General features: G+C 44.5%; 1 protein-coding gene across 1 annotated transcript in view; it reads right to left on the bottom strand.

The window, feature by feature from the left end:
• The window catches only part of Strip2 (striatin interacting protein 2), a 44288-nt gene extending 27705 nt beyond the window's left edge, over positions 1 to 16583 (bottom strand). The window contains exons 1-11 of the mRNA XM_059257497.1: positions 16361 to 16583; positions 11265 to 11334; positions 7798 to 7872; positions 6682 to 6819; positions 5119 to 5239; positions 4303 to 4371; positions 4018 to 4124; positions 3195 to 3322; positions 1785 to 1988; positions 448 to 683; positions 119 to 184 (exon numbers count right to left, since the gene is read on the bottom strand). Coding sequence (XP_059113480.1) covers positions 119 to 184; positions 448 to 683; positions 1785 to 1988; positions 3195 to 3322; positions 4018 to 4124; positions 4303 to 4371; positions 5119 to 5239; positions 6682 to 6819; positions 7798 to 7872; positions 11265 to 11334; positions 16361 to 16510 — 1364 coding nt within the window. The 5' untranslated portion in view covers positions 16511 to 16583. The remainder of the gene's footprint in view (positions 1 to 118; positions 185 to 447; positions 684 to 1784; positions 1989 to 3194; positions 3323 to 4017; positions 4125 to 4302; positions 4372 to 5118; positions 5240 to 6681; positions 6820 to 7797; positions 7873 to 11264; positions 11335 to 16360) is intronic.
• Between the last annotated feature and the right edge of the window lie 4160 nt (positions 16584 to 20743).

Genomic DNA, 20743 nt, shown 5'->3' with positions numbered 1-20743 from the left:
TATATATATATATATATATATATATATATATATAGCTAGTTTTATATATATATATATATAAATACTTTATATATATAAATACTTCTTTATATTTGGTTTTGAATATCTAGTCACTTACTGCCCCAGGGTGAATCCAATGAACTTATTTCTGCTCATCTCCAAGAAGTGTTCAATGTCCTTCTGTCTGAGATGATGGTGAAGAGACCAATACCAGAGAGAGGAAGAAAACAAAACAACCTTGAGAAAGAGAACTTTTCGGAGTTCTTGATCCTTCATTTGGAAGGACTAGAGCAGTGGAAGAACACAGAAATCAACAGAAGGAACTTCAAACCCAGGAGTTCTGATTACCACACCAGGTTAATGAATACTGAATATGTATGCTATTCCACCCTGGCTCTTCAGTGATCGAAATCCCAAAGCTCAGGATATTGGTGCCATTAAACCTACCTGACCTTTGGGGCCCAGGGAAGGCCCTTGGGAAAGGCTACCCGGTCGGTAGAGAGAGGTGTCTGTGAGGGTGGAGGTGGCACGAGCGGATCCTGTTCTAGTAGGTCTAACTCTGCATCCAAGGTTCGTTCTCCATCACCTGCAGACTCTTCGTCTTCCTCTGTGGCTGGTTCCTCAGTCTTGAAGAGATCCCTTTCATTGTAGATGTCCAGGCTGTCTTGCTTGGTGAGGAGTTGCTGGTGGTGGTGGGAGAGAGGAAATTAGATAGAGCTTATGGCAACCTTGTCTGAAGTCACTCTCTCTAGACTTCAGGAAACATGAGGTTGAAACCCATTTACTACGAGAACATTCCGTTATTCATCTCAATCTTATAACTCACTGGACTCAGCTCCTGGGAAGAAGGGCCATGGCCAGGAAACAGAGCACAGAGTCCCAGTGTGCTAGCTAGCTAGCTTCCTGAAAGCACCGGTACCCCCCCAGCAACTTTCCCTCATAATTATGCTCTGCTTAGGTGAACATTCAATTAGTTTGCTTGCTGCCAGCATACACCAGCTGGCTGACTGAGGAAGAAGATGACAGAAGCTTGCTGCCAGGCAGAGGAAAGTGAGTTTAGAATGTTAAATCTTATTGCATAAAGAAAAAAAGATTGGACAGAAATAGGCCAAAAAGTTAACAGTGACTGCCTCTGGTTGTTAAGCTTGTGGGTGATTTTTCTTTCTTCATCACATTTTTATATTTGGTCCAAATTTTCTACAATGAGTAAGCATTACTTTATGAAACAAAAAAGAAAAGTTTTTTTTCTTTTTTTTCAAAGTCATACTGCCTACAATTTAGATTGGATTGTGTGGCCCTGTCACCTTTCATTGGTAAACTCTGGTAGGTCAGGCAGGTGAGTTCATGAAAATGTGGTTATGGCTCAATGTAACTTATTTAGAACTTCTCAATAATATACACTATCTAGAAACCCAACCAGCCAGCTCACAAATGTAAGCTTGTGGTCCAAAGCCAGACAGAGTATGGTAGCTCAAAATAAAACTTCTTACTGCCAAGAAAATGGTAAGTGATTCATGATAGACATGCAGATTTGCTAGGTGCTCTTTTCAGGGTCCCTACTCTCAGAATTCTAACACACATATTTAGGAGGCTAAGCAACTCTAATCACTGAGGAATAATAACACATGGCCAGGGGCCCAAGTATAAACTCTAAGGATTCATGTTGACTACAGGCCCAACCTGGGATGGCCATTTACTGCCTTTTCCTACTACATCCATAGCATCTTAGAATCTTGATTTTTGACCAGTCCATACCCCAATACTACCATATGCTTGGTCCATACCCTTCGAGAACCACGGCGGCCCCGCAGCTTGGAGGGTGGAGGGGCCAGCTGAGATTCCCCCAGATCAAGAGTGTAAGAAGGTGGGGAGGCAGCACGCATGCTCTTTACGACCTGGATACTGTCCTCAGCTAATGGAGGCAGGCCCAACTCTGCACGCTTCTGTGTTTTGAGAGCCTGCAGATGCTCAAATCCACCAAGTGTAAACTAGAGAGTAAAAAGGAAAAGGGAGGTTATCTAATATCATCTGGTCAGTCCTGAGCATGCTGCATTTATGTATTTGGAAATATATGTATGTGTGTGTGTGTGTGTGTGTGTGTGTGTGTGTGTATGTGTGACAATAACTAAAGAAAAAGAGGCCATGGATTTCAGAGGGAAAAAGGAGCAGGGATGGGGGCATGGAAGGTGTTAGAGACAGGAAAAGTAAAGGGGAAAATGATGTAATTATATTGTAATTTCAAAAAACAACTGTTATAAAAAAAGAAGAGAAGAGAGGGGAAGGGAGGGCACTCATAGAGAACAAAGTCAGAGAAACATGGGCAGAAGGAAAGAACCCCAGCTGCCGATTCCTCACACTGCCTCTTGAACATGAAGAAACAAACATTGTCACCACTTCAGTCTGAGGACCTCTAGGGTCAGAACAAAACATAGCATGATTTACTGACCCAGGGTTGAAAACAGCACTAAACGTTGGGGGGGGGGGGAACACCACTGGAAACCATTTAAAAATAGGAGACAGTCTTCCCTTTGTTTTGTTTTTTGAGCAGGGTCTCAATGTGTAGCCCAAGATGGCCTTAAACCTTCAATCTTCATGCCTCAGTCTGTTGAGTGCTAGTTTTACAACCACGTGCCACTATCCTCGGCACAATTAATTTTAAGGAGCACATTCAGATGCTATGATGTCCTAGTGTCACATAGTTTCCTCTGTAATCAAGAGGTGGTTCACCCTAGGAGGCCCACTGAGAGGGTATGCTGTTCCTCCAGCCCTATAGGATGGGAGACTATAGGATGAAGGGTCAGATTAAATAATAAATAAATGATTAACTATATACTTGTAAGGACACCCATCCTCTATTAGAAGAAAAGGCATGCATTAATCTTAACATTTCATGGCTACAGAAACAGGTACAGAATTGTCCAAGGTTCACTGGTATAAACAGTCAGATTCCAATGGTCAGCTAGGGTTCTTTCTATGAAACATGAGTTCTCTTAGAGAAAGGTGCCATTGACATCTTCAGCTCATGGGGTGGCATCCAACAGATTCATCCAATAGAAACAGAAACCTGACAATACAAAAACTTTGATGACTCCAGGTGGGCCTCTTGCTCCTCTCAGTTAGCTGGGGCTAACAGCTGGCCTATTCTGCTGCCTAGCTCTGACCAAGTGAGATGGGAATGGAGATCAGCCACTCACCATAACCACCTTCCAGAGCAGAAGCAGAACCTTCTTTATTGGAAAGTGAGGGGCCAGGCCACTGCAGAATTTGGTAACCATGGAAAAGAGCAGGAGGGCAAAAGGCTCTTCATTATGTGTGGAAAAGCCTGAGGTATAGAGAGAATCAAGAGAAAGAGAGATGAAGCAGTTGACATCCTACCCTAAGATCCCTGAGTCTGGGTGCCCCGAGGAAGGCACTCACCTCCCCTGGAAACTTCCAGAGCACTTTGTCTTGAGAAGGAGGCATAGTGAGACCCCAGAGGGAATTCCCTTGAAGGACAGGATTGGGGCTATTATGGTAAAATAGTGTGCCCCCACCCCAGAGGTTATTAAGATAATGCTTTCAGGGTCATACCAAATAGGAAGTAACAATAATGATGTGGCTTTCTAGCTAAAGGAATCAAGGTATTCGTGGGCCACACTTCATTCTTTACTTATTTACATTAATAGATATATTTTTTAAATGCTTTCACATTCTACCTCTCTCAGATGACCACTTCAACTTACATTAGAACAAAGTCCAGTTTTTAAGGAACTTCAACTCTTTTCCCCACAATATGGGATTCATGATGAAATGGGAGAAGAACGGTTATCCTCATTTCTAACCAGGGGAACTAAGACACACAGGGATGCAATTAAACCCAGCCCTCGTGTCCCATGAAACATCTGTCTTAAAAAAGAAAAGATGCCGAATTTAAAAAGAAAAAGAGAATACAGGTCCGCTTTCCTCTGCTGGGCAGACACTGCTTCCTGTCCACCCTCAGTACTCTATACCCACCCCTCCGCAAGTGCCACTTCTTACTTAATTCAGTTCGGAAGGTCTCTCGGGCTGTCCTCCACCCACAGGGGTCTATTTCTCGCTCCAGGCGGATATTTTCCACCATTAGGTACATGACACTCAGCAGCACCCTGGAGTTACAAAAGGATCATAAGAGATTCCCAAGGCAGTGCCCAGACTCTAGGTACAGACTTCAAGGATGGCATCAGTGGGAGTTAAAAGGTAACTTCTCACTCATCCGGGATTTGGAAAAAGGGTCACCCATGCTAACCACACCTCTGTCCAGAGCCCATGGTCCCCGTCACTCACCTGAGCTCAGTGCTGTCAGCAATGGAGACAGCTGGCTTCCGAAGGGCACTGCTAGAGGCCTGGCTGTTGCTGCCATGGAGAGAAATCAAAGAACAGGAAGCCATAAGGTCTCCTTCCTCCCTGTGCTCTCCCTCACTCTTCACACAAACAGATACCTGCCATCCCCTGGTTATGTATCCACAAGGAAACTGATCTAAGGTATAGGAACCCATAGAATTCCCTTGCTACCTCAGTAAATCCTCATCTATGGTGGAGACAGGCAAAAGACAGGGTCAGTGATATCAGCCTCTCTTGTGACTCCACCCAATGCTTACCACTGTGCTGGACACAGAACAGACACTAAGCAACATCTGACAAATAGTAAACAGACTTCAGTGTACCTAAGCTCCTGGACAACAGGGACAAGAAAAAAGGGTTCACTGTAGGAGCAGCAGATAAGGCCACCGCTACAGTCACCACTCATGAGGGAAATAATTAGTCACATTGACAAAAATTGGTCTGTTTCTCTTGTGTTTAGTATGGAAAAAGTTTCCTTTATGAGTTCCAGAGTTGGGCTCAGCTGAAAAGGTGCTTAGATTAAAAAGGTAACCAAAGCAGGATGGGCCTGTGAAGTTCAGGATCGTAGCTGTGCTTAGTTCAAGCGTAGGGAGCAAGAACAGAGTATCCACAAAGCTGGTAGGGAAAACTGTCAGTGAGCTTTGAGTGGAGACATGAGTAGACTCATCTCTCAGAGGGAAATCTACTGAGGAAATCCACAGACATGAGAACCCTTTCTTCCAGGAAGTTTCTAAGCCAGCCCTCCCCAAGGCTTCTCACTCGATTTCCATGTGGAGTAGCTCCAGGAAGGCTGAGAAGGTTCCCATCTGATAGAGCAGGAAGCAGTTGTATCTGGACCAGTGTAGCACATCGACCTCTGAGTCACATTCCCCAAAAGTGCCTGGAGGATCAGACAGTTACAGCAGGAGTTGAGAGGGGGCAGCTTCCTACCCTGCCACATGATCCTAAAGTTTTCCTAATACTCTACAGACTAATGAGGCTCACAGAATTTGGGCAGTGCCCACAAGAACTTCCTTAAATGAGTGAGTCAGTGGAGAAAAGAGGTAGTCTCTTGGGTAAGTCAACCTTAAATCTCCCCACCCCCCCAGAAGTAGATCCTAGGATAAGGACTCAAGTACAAAAGTCTATTTGGGAATGGATGGATCTTCAGGAATCACCAGAAGAGGAATGGGGGAGTGAGAGAGGGAAGGGAGACAGCTGAAAGAGTTTAGTCTCAGGGGACTTTCTGGAAATAGCACAAAACACACAACTCAGGGTTATCTCACTCAGGATTATCTTCTCAATCTTGTTAGTCATTTTTATGAGGACTGAGTCTATTAATTCTCCCCGCTTTCTGACTGCCCAGCATGGGCTGCAGACAAAGCTCTCAAGGAAAAGGGTCTTTGTCTTGGCAGTTAGAAGTTGGTTGGAGCATCGGACCTAAGAGATTCACAAGTACCACCTTATCTACTGCACTCTTCCCTGTCCCATCTCTTCTTCCCATTTGTCGTTCTTCTGTTTGTTGGTTTTTACAGTTTTCAGTTCCCAATCTGTCCATTTGCCAGCAATCCTCACATGCATGCTCTTAGAGCTTATTTTCATTTTCTAGCAAGGCTATCTCAACGCTCCTTCCAACACCTGGCTAACACGTTTCTTCTGGGAAGCTTTCCCCAATTAATCTCATTTAGTTCTGGTTATCTCCAAATTACTCCCAGCATCCCCTCCTGCAGCTGTGTTGGCTTGAGTCTTCAAAATGCCAATGAGAAACATCAGTGCTGGTGCCAGGGCACAGCCCATGAAAGCAGTATCTGTGCTAACTCTATTGGTGGTACATCATCAGCCCTCCCTACACGGACTCTTTTGCCAATCTTCATATACACTTAGAGCCCAGATTAAAGGGGAAAAAAAATCCATGTAAGAAGTCGAGACATGCACAGGGTATGATGACTTATGTCTGTAATCCTAACTTAGAAGGTAGAGGTAGGAGGATCAAGAGTTCACAGTCATTCTCAGAGAAAAAGAAAGAAAAGAAAAGAGAGCCAGGCATGATAGCACACATCTTTAATCCTAGCATTTGTGAGGCAGAGGCAGATGAATCTCTGTGAGTTCGAAACTAGCCAGAGCTACAAAGTGAGACCCTGTTTTTAAAAAGAAAAAAGAAAGGAAGAACCTGATGTGCTTGGTAAGATAGAGGGAGATCCCAAGAGATCCAGAACAGTATCCAATACTGTCTCTTGATCTCCTAACGTGGCAAGACCTGTCACTGAGATGTAAGAGACCCTGCTTGATCCACTTCCCTGCCTAGTTTCTACCCCTATCAAATCAGTGAAAACAGACCCTTACCTTGGGCTAGATAGAGAACAGCCCGGGCCACCTTAAGCCGTTGTTCCCTGCTGACCACCTCCAGTCGGTCCAGAAGTCCCATCACATACGTCTTTTGGGCATCTTCTTCCAACTCCAGCCATTCCTTAGTGTCTTGCACTAGGGATATAAAGCCATGCACAGCTAAAGTTGGCACTGCTACTTCTTCCTGGAAAGGGCCCTGATAATATACCCACCTCTGTTCTCAGTTCCCAAAAGATTCTTTTCTCCAAAACCTTTTCTTACTTAAAACAGTTTTTTTGGTGGCACTGAGGATTGAACCCTGGGCCCTTCACATTCTAGGCAGCTCTGCCACTAAGCTACATTGCTAGCCCAGGCTTTCCTTGTTTAGCCAGGAAACATAAGGGATAGGAAAAGGACCCCAAATGTCCTAGTCTGAACCTACTCTGTCCCCACATCTTCACCATTCCCACTTTTGTCCACAAGGTGTAGTCTGTTCTCTGCCCTTCCTTAAGGAGTCCCTCTGTCTCCATGCATGTCCAGCTCCTGGGCATCCTTACAGGCCCACCACGAGAGGACCCCTTCCACACTAATGCCCAAACCAAAAGCTCTGCCCTAAACACTCTTACATTTTGAGTTTTCCTCTGGGCCTTGGCTCCTTGTGTGCTATGCACATCTCCCCGCTGCTATCAGACTGCACCTTATTTGTAGAAGCTGCAAATTACTTCCATATCTGCTTCCTGTATCTCTGACATAACAGATACTCACCACATATTTGTCAAATTAAAAATTAAATTGCCACTGAGAAAGTAGGGTAACAGATCTGAAGGGATCACAGTAAGGGCATATAAATCTACTACTGCTAGGGGGGGCAGAAGTTAAACATTAAGGACTGGGTTAGGCACAGGATTCCATCGGGCAGTAGGGCATTAGTTCAGCCTTGCTGAGCCATCTCTCTACTTCCCTTGGTTTCACCTTCTCTCTATAAGGACCTCTGTATTCCATATGCAAGGAACGAAGGGTATGTGGTTGTGAAGGGGATGAAGAATCAAACTTTGATTTAGCCTTTTACTAGATCAGACTGGGATATCAATGGAGGGAAATAGCATGCTTCTGTGAATAGGGATGTTGCATTACCTTGAGTCTTGAAATCTTCTTCAAAGCACCTCCTGTTAGTGGTAAATTCCAGGTTCTCTGTGTAGCTATATAATTCTGTAGCAGAAAGACAAAACAGTCACATTTAGAAGCCCCAATGAGGAATCTAGAGTACAGAGGATCACTTGAGGGAGCTGAAGGTTCCAACACATTCACATTCTTGTGTCCAATTCAATCTAGAGCCAGTTCCCTCCCTTTCAGAACAGTTAAAAATAGCCATGCGTGTCCCTGGGTGATTAAACTATCAAACCTGTTGTCCTGCCAGATGGCTGGCAGCAGAGAAGGAAGCCAGCCTTCGACATTTGGTAAGGGCCAGGAGGAGGGTTGGAGTACAGAGGGCCTAATGTCATCACTTCTGTTTCTTAGGGCTGCAGTCCATTCAGCTCTGCCAGCCCAGGCCAGAACTATCCTATCTTTAGGTAAGAGAAGGGCAGCACAACTCGCGATCTTAGAGGCAAGATTCTGTGCTGTTTAGGAAGGCAGGACAAGGGCTGAAAAGAAACAAACAAACAAATAAATGAACGAACAAACAAAAACCCACATGCTGGTTGGGAGCCAGTTTCTTTATGCTGAGTTTCCTTGAAGGGTACAGAAATTTAGGTTCCTACATATGGCCACCTGAGCTGATGATGTGGTTGGTAAATCATGTGGCAAACCGAGGGTTGCCAAAAGATTTTGTGTTTAGGAAAATCTAACCTTAATGATCTATCCTCTGACTATAAAACGATGACAATGTCCCGTCTCTCCAGCACCAGAATATTCACTCTGCACCCTCATTTTACAAAGACAATTTAAAAATCAAGTATCTCAAAACCTATTCCATCTATATCATGAAGAAGTAGGAATTTACTTATATTCTAGCCAACTAGCTAAAGATTGAGAATTACTTGGAAGTTAGAACTCTTAAATCTTGTGTCTCAGAATCTGGGGATGACCAGAAACAAATCTCAACTTTGAATCTTAAGTATTAATCATTGACTCATTAATGGAAATGTGAGTATATGTGTTTTTATTTATTTTGATCAGGAAAGTCGGGAAAGCCCAGTCAGGAAGGTAAACAGTGCTGAACTTTGTCCTTAATTTTAAAATGTTAAATAATGAAATTTCATATACAGATAATTATAAAATACATTTAAGATAGCCATGTATCTTTTACTCAGATTAAACAAATATAACATTTGTCATATTTCCTTCAGACTACTCTCCAGTCTTACTCCTTTCTTGGGAAGTAACTACTATCATGAATTTGGCATGCATTCCTCACATGCCCATTTTTAGATTTTTACTACATATGTATCTGTCTATAAACAATATACCAGGGCTGGAGAAATGGCTCAGTGGTTACGAGCACTTGTAACTCTTACAGATGACCAGGTTCAATTCCCAGCACCCATATGGTGGCTCACAACTATCCATATCCTCACATCCAGAGTACACATGTAATATACATACATGCATGCATGCAGGCAAAACACTCATATACATCAAGTAAAATAAATCTAAATGTAAACAATGTATTTGTGATAGTGTTCTGTTTTTAATCTTAACATTTTCATAAATTATATACATTCTTTTTGCCATTGCTTCTTTGCCTCGACTTTGTTTTGGGTATTTATTTGTGAAGTATGTTGATACGGACCAATTATGTTAATGGCTATATACAGACTGACTACACTTATATGCTAGTTTATCTATTCCCCTGCAGATGGGAATTTAGGTTGTTCTTAATTTTTCATAATTAAAAACAAGGCTGAAATAAATGCTTTTTTGTGCCCAAGGATAAAGTTCTTTATATTATACATCTAGGATAAAATTACTAGGTCATAATATGTGCACATCTTCAACTTTATTAGATATGACCTAATTGCTTTCCAATTTTATACCCTGCACCTTCATACTGCTACACATAGCAGTGTAGAAAAATGCTCATTAGTCCTTTGAGGTTTTTTTTAAAACATGAATTAATTAATTAATTTTGTGTCTGTGTGTATGGGTATATGAGTGCCATACTGCACATAGAGAAGCCAGAAGATAATTTGTGGGTGTTAGTTCTCTTCTTCCATCACCATATGGGTCTGAGGTTTAAACTCAGATCATGAGGCTTGGTGGCAAGTGGCCTACCTGCTGAGCCATCTTGCCAGCCTTTAAATTTTGCAGTCTGATGATTGTGAAATAATATCCTGTTTTAAAAAATGTTTTTTCTTCATTAACTAATTGAACATATTTTCAGATACACACACACACACACACACACACACACACACTCTTTCTTTTGTGGTGCTATGGATCCAACAGAGAGACTCATGCACGCCCCTTCATATAGTCACTGACTTTCTGAGAGTTCACATCCTTTGTCTACTTCTCTATCAGGTTAGTCATCTCATCTTTGTTCATCTCTCTTTCTCTCCACATATTCACATTCTAGAGTCTAATCCTTTGTTCACGATTAAACCTAGCTATTTCTGTCACTCACTGCAAAATTTATTCACTGTGCTTATTCACCAGAACTTCTGCAAAAATGTTTGTCTTTTTATCTGAAAAAGCATGTCTCAAAGTGTCATTTCCATGTGACAGAATATTTAACTTTCACACCATCTCCACCCAAAGCTCATTTATTAATAACTAGCATTCACAGCACGTGTAACACGGAGGCCCTTAATGTGAGGAGATCACGTTTGCCCTATTCTAAAATTCCAGGCAGGGAGGAACAGCTCCGAATTGAAAAAGGGATGGGATCACTTAACCCCAGCTCACAAATATCTACAGCAGAGCTGGACTATGACTGATGCAGGTGATATGTCCAGCCTCGCTCAGCCGGCCAATTACCGATAATCTCCCTCAGCTGCGGCTGGAATTTTAACAGGGACAAGTGTTAGGGAAAGGAAGGAAGACAAAGGAGAGAGAGACTGGGATAAAGAAAGGATGGCAGAGAGAACAGGCACACAAACACATGGATTATAGGATGAGAGGGGCAAATAATGGAAAGTGGGGAGAAGTGATTTGAGAGTGCATCGAAAGAAAAACAATGATGGGCGCTGGAGAGATGGTTCAGTGGTTATGAGCACTGGCTGCTCTTCCAGAGGACCCGGGTTCAACTCCCAGCACCCACACGGTGGCTGACAACTGTCTGTGACTCCAAGATCCAACACCCTCACACAGACATACATGCGGGCAAAGCACAAATGCACATAAAATAAAAAATAAATAAATTTAAAAAAGAAAGACTAGGAAAGAGGAATAGACTGAACAAATGAAGAATACTACCAACAAGGGGAATTCACAGAAGGAAATGCAAAAGAGGTATTTGTTATTGGGTTGGGGGGATGATAGAATGGTAACAGCCCTTGTTCAATAGCTTTTGTTAAGACCAGAGAAGCTGCCAGGGGAGATGACAGCCCTGTTGCTTCCTCGATGGTGTTTCCACTCACCACTGACCCATCTACTCATACCTGACAACTCCACTGCATGCCCGTCTGCATCTCCGTATTCAAACTCCAGAGTAGGGCAGTCCACAGAGCCCTATAATAGAGAAAAATTTCCAGGAATGGGAAAAGAGGTTGTCAAAGAAAGAATATACCCTAGTTTCACCTTTTTCCCTCTCTTGGAGGCCAAAGTCAGATCAGAGAAGCATCTAGACAGTCTTAATTGGCTCTTTCATCTGAGAGACAACCTCCCCTTTCAAGCCAAAATCTGAGGCCCATGCAGGGGAGGGCTGGGGGGATTTCTATCCAGTATCCGAAAGTCTAAGTAAAGGACAGAATGATAAACAAGAATGAAAGCTGCCATCTGAAGCAAGGCCCGGTAACATGTGCCTATGACCCTCCATTCTGGAGGCAGAGGCAGGAGGATCCATGCTTAAGGTCAGCCTGGGCTACATAGTGAGATATTGTCTCAAATAAACCCCAAGGGACTGGGAGTGTTGCCCAGTTGGTGGAATGTTTGCCTAGCACGCACCAAGCCCTGAGTTTGATGGTGGTATACACCTCTAGTTCCAGCACTCAGTTACATGGTGACTTGAGGCCAGTCTGAACTACATAAGACTTTGCCTCACAAAACCATAACCAACTAAACAATCAAAAAGAAAGCAATGATCCGAGTCTATATCTAATCTACATGAAACAGAGACAAGAGGAACATCTAGCTCATGTCTAGGAAAAAAAGATAGGCAAAAACCAAAAGAGGAGAACTGAATTCTGGCCCAAGTTCTGTCATTAGCCCACTAAATATGTCTTATGCTGAAGGTTCCTCATATACTAAAAAAAAAAAAAAGAAAAGAAAAGAAAAACGTTTTGAGTTCTAACATTCAACAACTAATTATCCAGAGTTAGTGTAAATAAGGTAGCATTTACATTCCAAGTTGTATCAAATAATAAATTTCCTATGATGTTGTATGTATAATCCACTTTAAAATATTTAATACTCTCATTCTCAAATCTATTAAGATTTTATGAGTATTTTTTTAGTATACTTTTATATGAACTCTATTTATTTAGACAATGCTGGGATTGCAGACATGTGCCACCACCTAGTATATGAGTTGCTGGGAATTAAACCCAGGGATGTGTACATGCTAGGCAAGCACCTTACCAAATGTGCTACATCCCTAGCTATTTTCATTTTTTGTTTCTTTGAGACAGGGTCTAATTCTATAGGCCAGGATGGCCCAGAACTCATTATGTACTCCAGACTGGCTTTGACCTCAAAGGGCAATCCTGCTTCAGCCTTCCAAGTATAGGATTTCAGTTGTGAGTCACTGTGTATAGCCCTATGTGAATTTTTGAAATTCTGAATTTTGCTAGGAATGATTGCACAAGCCTTTAATCCTAGTACTCAGGATGTAGAGGCAGGAGGATCTCTGTGAATTTGTGGTCAACTGGTCTACATAATGAATTCCAGGTCTGCCAGAGCTACATAGTGAGACCCTGTCTCAAAAATCAACTAAGCAAAAATAAATAAAATTTGGATCGTGGTTCTGTTGCATACTATGTAATCATGGCCAAGTTTACTTCTCTGTGCCTCAGTAAAGTATAAAGTAAATATTTGGTCTTTGCCCTGGGTTCCTAGCACAGTGTTCCTAAAATCCTTAGAACATTCTGATGGTATTGTCTGTTACTCAGGAGCCCATTAACTATACCAGAATTAATATTACTGATAACTCATGGTGGACCCTTATATATTTCTAAGTAAGGACTGACCCTACCAGAAAAAATAAGCATGTTGTGAAGCTAATAAGCATTGCTCTTATGATGGTGGGGTGTGGACCACAGACTGAGCTCAGTTGCATGGGCAATGGTTTAACTGCTCCCTGTCATGCTCCATATGAAACCCTGGAACAGGGACTAGGGAACTAATTCCGTCAGCCAGTAAAGTACTTGCTATGCCAACATGAAGTGCTGACAGTCCTTTGAACCCATGAGTACATGTTTGTAATCTCAGTGCTGGGGCAGCCGTCCTGGCCAGCTTAGGCTAGTTCCTCACCAGGGAAAAGTCTTTTTTCTCAAAAAACAAGGTGAATGGCTCAGGAATGATACCTGAGATTACCTCCTTGGCCTTCACCCACGTGCACACACATGTTCACATCCAACTGCACGGAAAGGAAGAGAGGGTGTGTGTGAGAGTATCCCTGAAACAATGACTTGCAGTTAGGTGTTGATGAAAAAAAAAAAAAAAAAGGCTGTACTAAGAGGGTGGTGACCCCTAGTTAGAGAGGGCATAGAATCTCTGTGCCAATCCAAGCCCACATCTTGTCTTATGAATCTCTTCTATTTGGTTGCTGCTGATTTGTGCCTTTCATTTAAAAATTAGAATCTTAAGTATATACGTCCCCGAGTTCAGTCATTCTAACAAATTATCAATCCAGCTTGACAGGGGTGATGGTAAGTTTTCAGTTTGCTAAGAAGAAATGTATACAGTCTCAGAGCCTCACTTGTGACCGGCATCTGAAGCAGGGGCAATCTGTGTATGCACTAACCCTGGGTAATTAGTGTCAAAATGGAATTCACATGTAGGACATTCGGTTGGCATCAGTAATTACTGTTGGAAAATGCTCAGTTTTCTCATCCATAAAATGAGGACAATAATAAGACTTTCTTCAGAGGGTTATTGTAAGGACTAATGAGTTAAGTACAAGAAAGGCCCTGAGCATTTACATATTTGTGCCACTTGTAAGTCTCTTCTAGCAATTGTTTCAGAAGCCCTACAAAGAAAACTGTCTTCTCTAAGGACCGCCCTCTACTGGAAAGCAAAGAGGGAAGGAAAAGAAGATCTAGGCACTGCAAAGATGATAGGGACATGCTGACAAGTATATCCTTTGCATTGGAAGGTGGAGGAAAGCTAATTTTTCCAGCAAGGCTTTTTGGAGGCAATGAGCCCAGACAGAGATGGTTACTGCAGATGTTCATCTCTAAGCATGAAGAATACAGCTGCAGAAATTCAGCAGGTAAACAGCAGTGTCAGGAAAACTCTGGGTATCGACATTGAACTCACTGGCAAAAGCAGAGTACTATGAGAGCCTTTTCCTGACGAAAGCTGTGATAGCTGAGGATCATTACTTCAGAAGGGTGATCCAACGTAGCACTCAGCAGCCACTTTACTTATTTGCATATTGTCTGTCTCCCCCCTTCCTAGAAGGTGCTAGCTCTAGAAGGGCAAAGACTCTGCCTTATTTACTGACATATCATTAGCACCTATTAACTTCAATGTTATCCCCTGAAAATATTTGATCAAGAATAGTGTCTCACTTCTTCTACTTGGTGCAGCCAAGATGTGGACAGCTCTCCTCCACCATGCCTCCCACCATGGAAGACCTCTAAAACCATGATCCTTTCTTGAACTGGGGTGGGGTGGGGGACCCAAACAACCCATGTCTCTCTTGGGGAAGGAGGTACAAGGCACTTCTAAAAGAAACTCCTAGCAAGGAAACCTTGACTGTGCAAGATGGTGACTTTGGGGGCAATGTTTCCCCCTCTAGTTTTACCTTTTAGAAAACAGGAGCTGGGGGTCTGGGGGAAAGCTCAGTGGTAGTAAACATGCTTGGTTTTGTGAGGCTCCATCTCTGTATACCACGTAGACACATCACTTTGGAGACTGTGACGTATTGTTCAGACAAACCACCATGGACTTGATTTGTAGGACCCCCCTCTGCCACTTAATGAGAATGATGAGTTATAAGTACTGGCCAATTAATTATATGAACTGTGCTAAGCACTTTATGTTCAATTATTTATAGTGTTAACCCCATTTTACACAAGAAGAAACTGGAGCTCAGATAGGTTAGGTAATTTGCCCAAAGCCACACAGATAATAAATGATAGTGCTGAAATAAAAAACAAAACAAACAAACAAACAAACAAACAAACAACTGGCCTGATAAGACACTGAACTTGGTGGTCTTGGCTACTCATTTTGCCAGGTGTCTGATCTCAGGAAGGTTGGTTTTCTCTCTTTTACTCTAGATGACTTCTCCCCACCCCCACCCCATCCTCTGCCTCTCTTTTGGTGCTGGGGATCAAATTTAGCACCTTGAACATGCTAGGCAAGCACTCCATCACGGAGCCACATCCTCCAGCCCTGTGTCTTTTGCGTAGGAAAATGAAAGGGTTGGGTTCACTTTGGTGGCACACACTGTAATCCCAACACTTGGGAAACGGAAGCAGGACGATCAGGAAAGAGCTCAAGGCTCTCCTCGGCTAACACAGTGAGTTCAAGCCCAGCCAGGGCAAATGAAACTCTGTTGTCAATGGCTTTTGCCCTGAGCTGTCTCAAATAAGCAAACAAAGATGAAATCAGTTAAAATAAGGGCGAAACCAGATGACCTCCATAGACCCTTCCATATGCGACATTGCATCCCCCTGACACCCCCCCCTCCCCGCGCGCAATCAGGTGCAGTTTTGCTCTTGACTAATAGATGGAAATTGGTTGGATAAGGTGTGTGTGTGTGTGTGTGTGTGTGTGTGTGTGTGTGTGGTGGGGTGACAATAATTCAGTCCTCTCATTGTCCTAGTTAGATATCCAAATAGTCAAAAAACCCGTAGCTGCACCTGGGACAGCTGCCCCCAAATGCCGCTCTGGTCCTACCCCAGCTTTAATCTTTTAACCCTCCTAGACAGGGGCGAGGTGTCCGTGGAAGGCGCTCCCCGAGCCACCTCCGTCACCCCGAGGGCAGGGAGGGAGTAGCAAGGGAAAGCGGGGGCTCCAGGCTGGTCCGGTCCAGTCCAGAGCCAGTGGCTGCAGTCTGGAGCGGGAGGTGTGCTGCTCGCACGCCTGCCCACCCTTCCCTCCCCGCGGCCGAGCTCGGGCTCCCACCCCTCCGGGCAGCACCTCTGCGCGCTGCTTCCCCATCGGTAAACGGGGGTCCGAATTCCAGCTTCACCCGGCGACAGCTATCAAGTATCTGGAAAGTATCTGGTACGCTCTTCGCGCGGGTTAGGGAAACGGCAGGCAACTGGGCTAGCAAGCCGGCGACCCGCAGCGGGAAGGGACCGGGCTGTGGGCCGCGTCACCTCAGTCGCCGCTTCCCGCCGGCGGACGTCTCCCGGTTCCTCACCTCCGACTCCCGCCGCTGGCTGCGGAATGCTTCCCGGCCCTTGGGCGCACCCGGTTTCCCTTTGCCGCCGTTGCCGTTGCCGTTGCCGTTGCCGTTGCCGTTGTCATTAGCGGGCGAGCCGACGGGCCCGGGCGCCGCGGGGTCGTCCATGCTGGGCAGGTTCCCTTCAGCAGCTCGCCTCGGCGGTTCCCCAGCGCAGCTCCGCGATCTGCCCGGGGCGACCCAGCCACCGCGCGCGCCCGGAACCAGGCTCCGCCCCCCCGCTCCTATTGGCTGTGACTACTCTCTGAGTCCCCGCCCCGTGTTGCGATTGGCTGATCAGCCGGTCAGAGGTGGGGGCTCTTTCAAGGAATCGTTCCCCTTCACACCCCCGGCTTTTTCGCTGCACTGTTGCTGGCAGCCGGGGACTACTTTGGCTTCCCGCTCCACCTCTCTGGACCCTGAGCTCAGGCGGCTTAGCTCCGCGCTGCCTGCTCCTTTCAACGCTCTCCTGTCCCACGTAGCGGCCTTTCCCTGCGAGCCCTAGTCTCCGCCCCTGTGCCACTGCAGTCTACGTTTCTGCGTTACCGCGGACCAGGACCCCCAATCCTCGCTGCTGCAAGCCTCATACCCCGCTTTGTCGCAGAGAAGGGCTTGGCCCTTTGGGATAGCCTGAGCCACCACACCACAAACCTACCCCTCTGGAAGCTATCTGAAGAGAACTCTTGGTAGGGAGACTGGGAGTTGCGGGGAGGGACGTCACTGAAATCCCCGACGCCCTCGAAGGGCTGCTGTTATCTGTCCCCAGCTACGTGGGCACCTTTCTCGTGGTGCGAATAGATAGCAAGCCCCCACCCTCACCCGCTGCTCTTTCCCTCCCCTCTCTAAAGCAATCCCTGGGCGGGCGAGAAGGCTCAGTGGGGAAAAGCACTTGCTTCTAATTTAAGCCTAAAATCTTGAGTTCGACCCCCAGGTCCCCCACATGGTGGAAGGAGAAAACGGACTGCTGAAAATTGTCCTCTGACCTCTGACCTCCATAAGCACTCCGCAATGTCTTCCCCCATTCCCACATATACAAACAGTAACTATTTAAATTAAGAAAGAAAACAACAACAACAACAACAAAACACTGCACCCTAAGAGCTCCAGATAATCGGACAGTTGAAGGCTGTGGGTTCTGACCTGTCCTGAATTAGACTGGCAGATCTGAAGGGAATGGGAGGAACCAAATCGCTATTCTAAATTATTGTTTTAAGAAGACGGTGGTTGGTGAAGGGATCATTGAGTTGGGGGCTGTGTTTTTCAAGTACCACACCTTTCTGACACGATAAAACACCATGGCCGATCTTTCACGAATCAGTTTTTTACTAATTAGGAAACTTATAAGTGCAGAGAACGCCGTGGGGTTCCCAAAGTATTATATTGCGTCTTGTCTCAACGTAGTAAGTATGCTGCTCTGTGGAAGAAACCCACTCTCTCGGGTTACTACAGTTTTGGCGTTTCAGTTGCTGCGATAAAACACCATGACCAAAAGCAACTTGGGTACGAGATGATTTATTTCATCTGACCGCTTACAGAGGGAAGCCAGGGCGGAAGCTGAAGGAGAAGCCATGGAGGAATGCTGCTTCCTGGCTTGTTCCTCCCAGCTTGCTCAGCCTGCTCTTTTGTACAGCTCGGGACTACTTGCTTGCTCAGTGGTGTCAATGCCCACAGTGAGCCAGCCCCTTCCACAGCAACCATCAATCAAGAAAATGCCTCATCAGCTTGCCCACAGGTCAGTCTGCCCGGGGGCTTTTTCTCAATTGATGTTCTATCTTCCAAAATGACTAGCTTGTGTCAAGCTCGTATAAAATTAGGCAGAACAGCTACTGCTCTTTAAGATCCTACTTATGACCCTTTCTCCTCTAGAAAGACTTTATTTATTTATTGATTTATTTTTAATTCTCCTTACTTCATTCAGGTGTGTTGCTGTCAAACCAACTTTGCTGGGATCCCAAACTGTGGTATTTTTATTCTTCTGAAACAATGCAATGATCCCTCCTTCCCTATATCTTAAGGACAATTATATTCTTTGTAGATATGGTCTCATATTGTACCCCAGGATAGCCTGGAACTATATAGTCTAACCTGGCCTTTAACTCATGGTCATCCTGCTTCATCCTCTTGAGTACTGAGATTACAGACATGAGACATTGTACACATCTTAACCTCATTTCTTTTTAAAAATGTATTGCTTATTTATGTGTATGAGTGTTTTGCCTGTTCTATATCTGTGCACCACATGCCTTCCTGATGCCCATGGAGGCCAGAGGAGGGAGTTCAATTTCCTGGGACTGGAGTTACAGATAGTTGGGAGCTGCCATCTTGACCCTAGGAATTGAACTCAGGTCCTCTGCAAGAGCAGCCTGTGCTCTTAAACCAGTGAGCCTTTATACCTTACCTTTCTGTTAGTTGGTAAGGTGGCGGGGGTTGGGGGGGACTGACAGAGGCTTCATTCCTTAGAAATTTCTGGATACTTTCCTGGTCCCCAACATCTCACTAGCACCAACAGTCTTCTATTCCCACCCCATCTCCACTGTGGATGGAGCTCCTTTGGAGGGCCAACCTTCATTGTGGGTTTTTTTTGTTTTGTTTTGTTTTGTTTTTTTTTGAGTCAAGGTCTCATGTAGCTCAGGCTGGTTTCAAATATGGTCTAACTGAGGATGACCTTGAACTCCTGGTCTTTCTGTCCTCAAAGTAATGGGATTACAGATGTGCACCACACCTGGCTCTTCATTGGCTTTTGCATAACACATTTCTGTAGGTTTAACATAGGGTCTCACAATCTATGTGCCATTGACATTTTTTTTTTTTTTTAATTTTTTTGGTTTTTCGAGACAGGGTTTCTTTCTCTGTGTTGTTTTGGTGTCTGTCCTGGATCTCACTCTGTAGACCAGGCTGGCCTTGAACTCACAGAGATCTGCCTGGCTCTGCCTCCCAAGTGCTGGGATTAAAGGCACGTGCCACCACTGCCCGGCGCCATTGACATTTTGTACAAAAAAAATTATTTATTATGGGGGAGTGTCCCACACATTTTAAGCTGTTTAGCAGAACTTTTGGCTGTCCCTGAAATACGCCAGTAGCACTTTTCCCTTAGTTAAGACAACCAAAAATGTCTTTAAACATTGTCCCCTGGGGAGCAAAATCTCCTTTTGCAATGCTTTGACTTTGCAAATAAACTCATGTGAATTCCCAAGAAAGTCTTTGGCTCAAGGCACAAACTATTTGATTTTAGAATTTTTTTAGGGCCTAATTTGTTAAACTCTTAGAAATGTACAATCTCCATTAAGATTCCAACTCACACCTAGTTTATCCCTGCTTTAGTGTGACACACTTGCCACAGCACAGCCCATTGGGTTTCTTACTAAAGAGTTCATTGTCTACTTCTCCTGTACCTCTCCTCCTAAGCAGCCAGAGCTCTAGGATTGACAACCCCAGAAATGATTCTCCAGGGAGCCCAGTCAGTCTGTAAAATCCTCACAGACACTAATTTTGAGGCTTTCTTCCTTTTTCTGTTTATCCCCAAGGCAAAGGGCAAAGATTGAGCCATTGGAAGTGAGACTGAGGAGGGAGGTCTCCTCTGGTTTCCATCTAAAGGCTGACTTGGCTCTCAGAGATGAGACTTGAAAATCTGAAGACTGCAAAGAATCAGAAGGTGATCTCCTAGTGGACTGGAAAACAGCAAAGATCACATCTATCCTTGTCATGAAGTGTCTGGGAAAAACTAGATGAAGCCACAAGAAACTTCAATCCACTGAAATCTTTGAAACTGTAGGCCACTCAGCTTATTCACAAATGAGTGACAGTCAGGAATACCAATGGCCACAGAAGCACCCAGAAGTGTACCTGCGAGACAATTTGTCAGGCTGGTCTATGTGTCTTTCCATTTGCTGAGATGTTGTCAGCATTTTAAAATCTATAATTCTGCAGTTAGAGATGGCTCACTGCTCTTCCAGAGAACCTGAATTCAGTTTCCAGCACCCACACCTGGTGGCTCACGACCACCTGTATATAACTGGCTTTCACGGGCACTAGCACTCACAATCACGTACCCACACACAGATACAACACCCCCTCCCCCATACTATACTACCAAGTTCCCTTGTCCCAAAGCTTTATTTCCAAACTCAGGCTTCTGATAGAGGGTTGATGGTACAAACAGGAATAGAGATAAAACAAACTCCTTTCTCCATTTAAGCCCTCTAATTCACAAAAGTAAAATACTTCATTAAATAGATAGTACCTGGCACTAAGATAGCTTAAAAATAAAATGCAGGAAGTCTTCAATTCCCTCGTTTCTGGGGGCTACCTGGTAGACAGGATAATGTGGCTGTAACGGGAGAGGCTCTAGGGACCTGGGCTGGG

This window comes from Peromyscus eremicus, chromosome 3 (genome assembly GCF_949786415.1).
Source record: "Peromyscus eremicus chromosome 3, PerEre_H2_v1, whole genome shotgun sequence".
Classification (NCBI taxonomy): Eukaryota; Metazoa; Chordata; class Mammalia; order Rodentia; family Cricetidae; genus Peromyscus; species Peromyscus eremicus.
This window is presented reverse-complemented; position numbering and strand designations above follow the sequence as displayed.